Source organism: Propithecus coquereli, unplaced genomic scaffold (genome assembly GCF_000956105.1).
Source record: "Propithecus coquereli isolate 6110/MARCELLA unplaced genomic scaffold, Pcoq_1.0 Scaffold300, whole genome shotgun sequence".
Classification (NCBI taxonomy): domain Eukaryota; kingdom Metazoa; phylum Chordata; class Mammalia; order Primates; family Indriidae; genus Propithecus; species Propithecus coquereli.
In genome coordinates, this window is record NW_012148620.1 from 1,641,353 (window position 1) to 1,651,773 (window position 10,421).

Here is a 10,421-nt window from a genome sequence, read left to right on the forward strand (position 1 = left end):
AGTATTAAAATTAATTTCACTTGTTTGACTATTTTTTGTGGCTCCTAGAAAATTTTAACTTACTTATGTGGCTGACATTTGTAGTGCTGTGCTTTCAATCATATAAATCAATAATCTGAGCTAATAATTAACAGTGTACCTAATAACGATCTTTAAATGTAATCATAAAAGGTAATCATATATGAAGCCTCTAGTAAAAAGAACAGTAGGAATGTAATAGGAATATTTTACTCACTCCTCGGTATCAAACACTAACCTCCTCCCCCCAAAAAAGTTTCTCCATACTGTTAAGAGTCATTTGTTGGCCAAGTGCAGAGCCTCAGGACATGTATCATTCAGTACCAACAAATGCATATGGTAGTTTCAAAGGAAAGAAAAGAGAGAAGCAGAAAAAATAGAAAAAGAAAAAAAACAGAGAAAAAGAAATAAGTGACTAAAAATTTCTCTAATGTATTAAAAAGTACCAACACCAACCTGTTCATCCAGAAAGCTCAATGAAATCAAAGAAGGAAAAATACAAAGAGATCCAAAGACATACCATAGTAAAAATGCTGGAAGTTAGAGACAAAGAAAATCTTGAGAGCAATAAGAGAAAAAGGACTCATCACCTACAAGGGAACCTCAATAAGACTAACAGCTGACTTCTCAACAGAAACAACAGAGGGCAGAAAGTGTTGGAATAATACATTTAAAGTGCTTAAAGTAAAAAAAAACTATCAACCAAGAATCCCATTTCCAGCAGAGTCACCTTTCAAAAATGAAGAAAAATAAAAACATTCCTATATTTAAAAAATAAAAGAGAGAATCTTACAAGAACTATGAAAGGAAGTTCTTCAGGCTGAGATCAAGTAACCACAGACGGTAATTGAAATCCACAGAAAAAAACAAAGAGGATCAGTAAAGGCAATTAAGTAATTATAAATAACAGTAATAAATGCACATTTTTCTACTTTCTTAACTGATGTAAAACCCAAACATATAAAATACTGGGCATATAACAGACAGAAATAATACATTTGGGCACCACTATACAAGGTTGAGTTCATCATTGTGCAAATATCATAAAGTGTACTTACACAAACCTAGAATGGTATAGCCTACTACACACCTAGGCTACACACCTAGGCTAAATGGCATGGCCTATTGCTTCTACGTTACAAACCTGTATGGCATGTTACTGTACTAAATACTGTGGGAAGTATAACACAACAGTAAGTATTTGCATAGCTAAACATACACAAATTACAGTAAAATATGGCATTATAATCTTATGGGACCACCATTATGTATCATTATGCCGTGCATGACTATATATTTGTAATAGATTTGCCCATAACAGCACAAAGGAGGTAGGTATAAGCAAAGCTGTACTGGGCTAAGAAAATAACTACAGATGGCAAAGTAATAATTGTAACAATGTATTGCTAGGTTTATTAGAAATTTAAATGCCTCATTAGGAAATACTGAATGCAAAAGAAAGTAGTAAAGGACACAAAAAAGACATTCAGGAAGGTCACAGGATATAAGACAAACACTTAAAAAATTGTATTTTTATTTACTAGCAATGAACATACAGACACAGAGGTTAAAAATACAGGTTGAGTATCCCTTATCTAAAATGGTTGAGTGCAGAAGTGTTTCAGATTTAGGATTTTTTTCAGGCTTTGGAATATCTGCATATCCAAATAATATAATGAAATATCTTGGAGATAGGACCCAAGCCTAAACACAAAATTCATTTATGTTTCATATATACCTTCTACACATAGCCTGAAGGTAACTGTATACAGTATTTTCAATAATTTTGCATATGAAACAAAGTTTTGACCGTGTTTTAACTCCATTTTGACTGCAATCTGTCACGTGAAGTCAGGTGTGGAATTTTCCACTGTGGCATCAATTCAGTGCTCAAAAAGTTTCAAATGAATTTCACACAGGCTGGGCTACAGTGGCCAGCCCAATCGCAGCTCACTGTAACTACAAACACCTGGGCTCAAGCAATTCTCCCACCTCAGACTCCTGAGTAGCTAAAACTACAGGTGCATAGCACCACACCCAGCTAACTTTTAAATTTTTGGTTGAGATCGGGTCTCACTGTGTGGCCAGGGCTGGTCTCAAACTCCTGGCCTCAAGTGATCCTCCTGCTCCAGCCTCCCAGAGTGTTGGGATTACAGGCATGAGCCATTGCACACAGCCAGTCTACCCAATTTCAAGACTTATTCTAAAGCTACAATAATCAGAACTGTGATAAGGATCTAGAAGAATTTGCTAAAGAGTCAAAAAATTTTAAAGAAAAATCAAAACTGTGGTATTGGCAAAGGAATGGACACATAGATCAATAGAACAGAACAGAGAATTTAGAAACAGACTCACACAAATATGCCCAACTGATTTTCGACAGTGGTACAAAAGCAATTCATTCGGAAAAGATAGCCTTTTCAACAAACGATGCTGAAGCAAGTGGATATCCACAGGTGAAAAAAATGAACTTTGCCCTAAGTCTCACACCTTATATAAAAATTAACTCAAAATGGATCATGGACTGAAATGTAAAAATGTAAAACTGTTAGAAAAAATATAGGAGAAAATCTTCAGGTTCTAGGGCTGGGCAAAGAATTCTCTTAGACATGACAGTGAAAGCATGATTCATGAAAGAAAAAACTGATAAACTGGACTGCATCAAAATTAAAAACTTTTACTCTACAACAGACCCTGCTAAAAGGATGAGAAGAAAAGGTACACAGTGGGAGAAAATAGTTGCAAAACACGTATGTGACAAACATTTATTATCTAGAATATATAAAGAACTGCCAGAACTCATTAGTGAGAAAAAAAATCCAATTAGAAAATGGACCAAAGACAAAAAGAGAATTTTACCCAATAGGCTCAACAGATGGCAAATAGATACATGGAAAAACATCCAACACCATTAGCCATTAAGGAAATGCAAATTAAAAACACAATGAGATATCACTATGCACCTATCAAAATGGCTAAAATAAAAGTGACAACACCAAATGCTGGCAAGGATGCAGAGAAACCAGATCATTAATACATTGCTAATAAGTATGTAAAATGGTGCAGCCACTCTGAAAACCAGTTTGTTATTTTCTTAAAAAACTAAACATGCAACTACCGCATAATCCAGGAACTACAGTCCTGGGAATTTATCCCAGAGAAAAACAAATTTACATTCGCACAAAAACCTATACATGAATGTTATAGCAGCTTTGTTCATAATAGCCCACACTGGAGACAACCCAGATGTAACTTCAGCAGGTTAATGGTTAAATAACCTGTGGTACATCCACACCACGGAATACCACTCAGCAATGAAAAAGAATGAAACTACTAGAAGGTATCATCGAGAAAAACTGGGTAAAATGTACTAGAGATTCTGTGTATTATTTCTAAAAATTGCAATAGAATCTACACCTCAAATATAAAGTTTAACATAAATTTTTAATGAAATTATCAAATAGCATGTCCTAAAAAAAACAAACAAGCACTTCAGTTTTCTCCATGAAAAGGAATAAAATGCCTTTCTACCCTCTGATGTATTAATAATATGCCTAATAATTCAAAAATGAACTATAAAGCAACCGAGCACAGTTTGACCTCTGTGGAAGCAAACAAACAAACAATCCTGAGGAATGTACAAGATGTATAATATCTCAAGTGTTTTTGAAGTTTCCAGTATAATTTAGTTCTCAATATAAAGAGCAACACATATCACAATATACAGCAATACCATTCTAATAGCAGTATTGACCTGTTCAGTGATCGAATTCCTGATTTTGAAAGTACAGATGCCCAAGGCCACTCCATCTCCAAGGTTTCCACTGAAGTATACATAAAAACAAAGAACTGAAGAATGATTAAACAAATTGTGGCATATTCTCTCAACGAAATGCTACTAAGCAATTAAAAAAGAATCAATTATTGATACCTATAACCACATGGGTGAATCTAAAATACTACATTGACTGAAAGAAGCCAGACAGAAAAGAATACTATGGTACGATTCCACTTACAGGAAATTACAGAATAGGCAAAATATTGAAAGCAAAAGAAACAAAACACTGGTTGCCTCTGGAGGAGGTTGGATGGGAATAGCAGATTGACTTTAAAGGCAAATGAGAGAGACCCCTGGGGCAAAGGTATTATCTTCTATATGTTGCACTGGGAGGAGGTTACACAAATGTATAAAACTGTCAAAACTCATCAAACTAAATAATTTAAGATGTACAGTATATTTTACTGTACATTATTCCAAAATTAAAAAATGTTAGTTTAGTACTACTCAAGATGCCAATCTGCATCAAGATAAGGGGCTTTATACCATAATGTAAATCAACACAACTAAAAGTCTTGCTCCAAAAACAATCTCAGCTAACTAAACTGTGGGCTTAGTAACAAAGTTGAGAGAAAGGCTAGTGGGTTCTCTGAGGGGAGAAACCAAATTTCTTGCTCATTTCATTTCTTATTTAAAACTAACCTAGAAGCCACCACTCAAAAACAAAACGAAAAACCAACCTTAGGCACTATATGCGGGTGACGTCTATGTAGTATCTGACTGTCGTCTATTTAGCATCTCCACCTGAATGTCTAATCTCGTCTCAAAATTAACATGCCCAGATCTGAACTCCTGATCTTCCTCCCCAAAACTGACCCTCCTACAGTCTTCTCTACCTCAAGTAACAGCTACTGTGTCCTTCTACGTGCTCAAGACAAAAATCACTGGAAGCATCCTTGATTCTTCACTTTCTCTTACACTCCACAACCAATCCATTAGTAATTTCTGTCAGCTCTACCTTCTGACTATACCCAGAATCTGATCATATCTCACAACACCTTTATGGCTTCAATGCTGGTCAACATCACCATCATCTCCCTCCTGAATTACTGTAATAGTCACCTTACTGTTATCTTTGTTTCCAAACTCCTCCACCTCTACAGTCTATTATCAACACAGCAGCCTAAGTCATTCTATTTAAATATAAATCAGATCATGAATGCCTACACTCAAACCCACCAATGGCTCCCTACTATGCTCAAAGCAAAATCAAAAGTCCTTTAAATGGCCTGTAAGATCTGGCCCCTGCTACCTTTGTAGTCTCGTCTAACTTTCTTACTGTTCCTGAAATAGGAAAACTCTTATCTCAGGGTCTCTGCACTTGCTATTCTTACCCTAAATATCTCCACAGCTCACTCCCTTGCTTTCTAGAGGACTTTACATAAATGTCACCTTTTCAGTGAGGGAGTCATCCTATATCAATTTATTTAAATTGCAATTTCCCCTACTGACCCTCCCCATCCACCCTTTCTGCTTTTATTCTACCCCATAGCACTTATCACTATCTAGCATTATATTTTACTTATTTACCTTGTTGATTATGGCTGCCCCAACTAAAGCATAAGGATAAGACATGTCTTTATTGTGTTCACTAGTATTCCCAGACTCTAGAACAATGCCTGGCACATAGTAGGCACTCAGTAATTATACACTGAATAAAATGATATTTACTAATGTAAAATACAATAAGCTCAAAGCAAATACCAGCAATGTTATTAACGTTTTTCACACAGTACTAAAATTGCTTATTGCTGCTTTCTGTTAAAACTTTTCAGTTTTTTGTGCCAATGTAAATTTACATAGTATCATACAATTAGAATGCATTCCTTTATAAAAAGTATTTACATAAACATTTTCTTTTGAGTCTCAAAATTACCTTATTTAAAGCATGTCCAACATGAGGGTCACCATTTGCATATGGAGGTCCATCATGAAGACAAAATTCTGTCTTTACTTTTCTTTCTCTCTGCCATGAATAAAGTTCTGAAAATCCACATTTCTGTTTAAAAAGAACGACAATGTCTAAACATCATACAAATACATGCTCCTGAGTCTTAACCATCAATAACAGCCTACATTTATTTCTTATCCCATTCCAATCTACTGAACTCTGAAATACAAATGGTAGGGTTTCTGAAATGCACACCTGAGTACTATTCTCTTAAAACCTTCCAATAGTTTTCTCATAAACTTCAGATTAAAGTCTAAACTCTTTATATGGTATACAGGACCCTACAAAGGTTGGATGGGAAACCTGAGGCCTTGGGGCCACACGTGGCCTTAAGCATTCTTGAGGGTGGCCTTTCGACTGAATCTAAATTTTACAGAACAAATCCCTTCAATAAAGGGTGAAGTTTGGATTCCGTGGAGGAGCCACACCTGGGGATCCGGAGAGCTGCTTGTGGACTTGAGGCTGCAGGTTTCCACTGGGGGCTCAGCACTCCCCCAACCCTCACTCTTCACTCCAGCCCACCTGAAGGACCTATAGATCCCCTTATACTCATTCTTGCTTTACTTTGGCCTCAACACCTGCCATTCCCTAAATTTTGAACAACATTCACTGCCCTGCCACTCCTATTCCCTCACTTGCTGTGTGACCTGGGCCAAGTACTTTGCATTTATGGGTGCGTTTCTTTATCTGGAAAAAAAAAAAAAAGTTAATAATATCCATTTTACAGGACTGTTGCGAAGATTATATGAGAAAACATTTGAAACTGTCATGCATCCTGGCATACAGAAGGAACTGAATAAAAACCCTTTAAAAAATCCAAGGGTGAAAACAGGTTCATAAACCTTGAACTCTGGTAACTTCAGAATATTTAGGTTAAGCACATTTATTTAACCAACATTTCAAGAATGTCATGGATTTTTAAAGACTCTAGAATTACAGAAACTAACAAGAGAATCTCTGCCCTTATAAAGTTCAGTCTAGCACAGGAGACAGATGCAGTCTATAAAAGGGACTCAGAGGAAGTACTGCGACTTTAATCCTTAAATTCAACTAGGGTCCTAAACATCCAACAAAGGTGGGCTTCAACTTCCCCGCATTCCAAATAACTGAATTTTTACTTATTTGTGTCCATGTTAGTTTACTTTTTACAAGTCGCTGGAAAGGTGTTCAAAGTCGATTTGTTTTGCCTATGCTAGAAACGGGACAGACATTGGTACAGGCTGGTATCTGAGCATCGCCAGTGTTCCCCCTTAATGTCCCGCTCCCGAACCTGCTACAACCGAAGGACCCACCTGCAGATTTCTTTACTTAGGTTTTCAGCCAATAAAACCAGCGGATGACGGCCACCCGTCCCGGGCGGGGCCGCAAGGCGTGGCTCCCGCGGAGGTCCCCCCTACCCCGGCGGCTCGGGCGTCCCTCCTGAGGCCGCGCCCAAGCTGGGCCCTACCTGCTGGATCTCCAGCTCCGTCTCCGGCTGCTGTCGGCCCAGCAGCTTCATGGGGAAGCTGGTCTGCGGCAGTAGCACCGTGTCCCTGTATTTGCCGCTATTCGAGCTCGGCAGCTGGTTGCTAGCCCCGGTGACTGAGCGCACCAGAAGCCTCTTCGTCGTCCCTCGCCATCCCAGGCGACAGGGAAGGCGTGGCGGCACCCACAAACTCCGGGCCACGGCGAGGGTCGCCGCTCCCGGCCCGAGCGGGCGCAGCCCCCAACGCATGGCGGAGCAACCCGGGCCGCCCCTTAGTGCGGGGTCCTCCGCTCCCGCCCCGGCTCCGAGGAGCAGAGACCCCAGAAAACTAGGCAAGCCGTGTGCGCGGGCGCACGCGCTCAGGGCGCGGAAGGGGCGGGTAGCGAGTCGGCGAGGACAGAGCCACCTCCGGGTCTTCGCCGCAGCCGCCGGGGGCGGGGCCGGCGCGGGCGCGATGGGGCCGGGATCCTAATCACAGTGGCCTGCTTTTTAAATATATATGTGCTTTTTTAGTTAACACATTGCATCTGTGATTTTATCGCTTCCACATGTAGTGAATAAAATGCATGATATTTTACATTCTTTCTCTTCATACTAAGTCTCCCAAATTTGATGTGTATTTTGCACATACAGCACAACTCAATGTGGACTATCGTGTATCAAGTGCTCAACAGGCACAAGTGGGTAGTGGCTACGTGGGCAGCACTGCTTTCTCAGGAGTACAGAGGGCAGTAAAAAATATTGTCAAAGAACAGAATTTCATCAAATTGAGAAAAAGATAACAGAAAGAAAGCAAGTGGCAACTAGGAAGTCATCAATGTCGGCCTTTCACCAGGCATTGACTCCAACTCTACCTATATTAACTCATTTAATCTTCAAAACCAGATGAGATGAAGACACAACGTACCACAAAACCTTGTGAGGTAGGGACTATGAGTATTCCCATTTCACAAATAAGAAAACTGAGGCACATGGAGTTAAGTAACCCACCCAAGATCATACAACTAAGAAGTAGCAGAGCTGGAATTCAAACCCAGGCAGGTAGACTCCACTGCCTGTATGCATAACTATCATGTTATATTGCCTCTCCTACATTATACTATGGCAGAAAAGATTTGCAGCACATTAAAAAATTAATATACAAACTGTATAAAGAGCTGTCAAATCAAGTAGAAAAATATAAACACAATAGAAAAAAGGGCAAAGGAAAAGATCAGGCAATTCATAGGCAAATATAAACAGCCAATAAACAAAAGATGCTCAAGTTTAGGAGTCATGAGGACAGGTAGTTAAAGTACCATTTTTCATCCAACAAATTAGGGCAAAAATGAAGAGATTTGAAAACAGGGTGTTAACGGAAAAAAACCCCAACTCTGTAAAATAAAGACGTTTATTCTGAGCCGAGTGTATGTGAGTCACCACTCAGAATAGGTTTTCAAGAGGTTCTTGAGAAAATGTGCCAGTGGTCGCCAGGTTACAGTTTGGTTTTAGACACTCATGGAGATAGGAATTACACGTAAGATCATAATATGCAGAAGTTGTACATTGGTTTGGTCCAAAAAGGCAGAACATCTTGACGGGGGTAGGGAGGAGGGTTACAGGTTTTAAAGATTCTTTGATTTGTAATTGGTTAAAGAAATGAAGCTTTGTCTAAAGAAGTGGAGTGTTTTAAGTCAAACTAAGGATGTCTGTTAATTAGAGACACCCTACCATTTACCGAAACACAAGTGACCTGTTAAGTAAATTGATGATTTGCAGGTGTGGTTTAACCTTTGTCTTGATGGGCTTTGGTCTGTTAATGATGTATCTTACTGTTACAAAGATTAACTCCAAAAGGGAAGGGGCATGATGAGGCCTGTCTGACCTCCCTTCTTCTCATGGCCAGCAACTCAGCTTTAAGTTTTTTCTCAAGTCCCTGTGGCCAAAAGAGGTTCCATTCAGTTGGCTGTGAGGCTTAAGATTTTGTTTTGGTTCACGAGGGCTTGAGAGTGTGTATGAAAGTGGACTGCTGGTGGTAGTATAAAATATGTACTGTCTTTTCGAGTGGCAATTTAGCGATATCCATTACCATTTAAAACGTACTTCAGCTTTGACCCCTAGTTCCACACCTGGGATCTATCTGATACCTACAGTCTCACAGGAGCACAAAGATGTATTCACACAGAAACTCTTCTAACCAACCTCTGCATAACAACTTGCTGAATTTAACTTGCTCTGTTTCCTTGTAAAATCTGTGAGAGGATACAATGAGCACTTGTAAAAAGGATACTCTACAGGGTGACCACAGACTTGCTTCCCATTTGTTGAACTATATGCTTATGGTGCATTGTGTTTGTACTTATTCAAGCTGGTTGTACTTGTTACCTAATTATGTAATTTAATAGTAAAAACCAACGTATAATTAAAATAGTGCAATTTATGTTATATATCTTTTACAATCCCCCAAAAGAGATCTGACTTAACTCACAGGATTATTGTGAAAATCAAATGAGATTGTGTAAGTAAAAGCATTTCAAACTAAAGCTTTCTATGAACGGTAGCCATTTGTTGATATTGCTCTCTGGTGAGGTTTTTTTTTTTTTTTTTTTGAGACAGGGTCTTGCTCTGTTGCCCCGCATAGAGTGCAATGGTCATAGTTTATTGCAACCTCACACTCCTGGGCACAAGCTTCTCAGACTCCCAAGTAGCTGGGACTAGTGCTTGCCACCACGCCAGCCTAATTTTTCTATTTTTTGTAGAGACAGGGTCTCACTCTTGCTCAGGCTGGTCTGGAACTCCTGACCTCAAGTGATCCTCCTGCCTTGGCCTCCCAGAGCGGTAGGATTACAGGTGTGAGCCACCACGCCCAGTCTCTCTGGTGTTTTTAAAAAACAGAAATCATGGTTTGGTTCTGATTTAAAAAGTTTGGGAGTTACAGAAGAGCACACAGAAACAAACGTAAATTGTTCATTATCACTCCTGCAAAATAAACCAGTGAATGTTTAGTGCAAAGGGTGTTGTTTTTTATGAAAACTAAGCTGAAAGCTCTGAAGAATCCAGTAATGGCAAGTCATTAAAAACCAAAAGCAAAACAAACAAACAAAAAAAAACTTCTGTTAATTTAGGTGAAGCTAAAACAAATGCAAATATGGGGAAACTATTGTAAAAAT

The 10,421-nt window shown here is 38.9% G+C and overlaps 1 protein-coding gene across 1 annotated transcript in view; it reads right to left on the reverse strand.

The window, feature by feature from the left end:
• The window catches only part of IARS2 (isoleucyl-tRNA synthetase 2, mitochondrial), a 56,861-nt gene extending 49,222 nt beyond the window's left edge, over window positions 1-7,639 (reverse strand). The window contains exons 1-2 of the mRNA XM_012649680.1: window positions 7,255-7,639; window positions 5,733-5,855 (exon numbers count right to left, since the gene is read on the reverse strand). Of these exons, the coding sequence (XP_012505134.1) occupies window positions 5,733-5,855; window positions 7,255-7,521 (390 nt within the window). The 5' untranslated portion in view covers window positions 7,522-7,639. The remainder of the gene's footprint in view (window positions 1-5,732; window positions 5,856-7,254) is intronic.
• Between the last annotated feature and the right edge of the window lie 2,782 nt (window positions 7,640-10,421).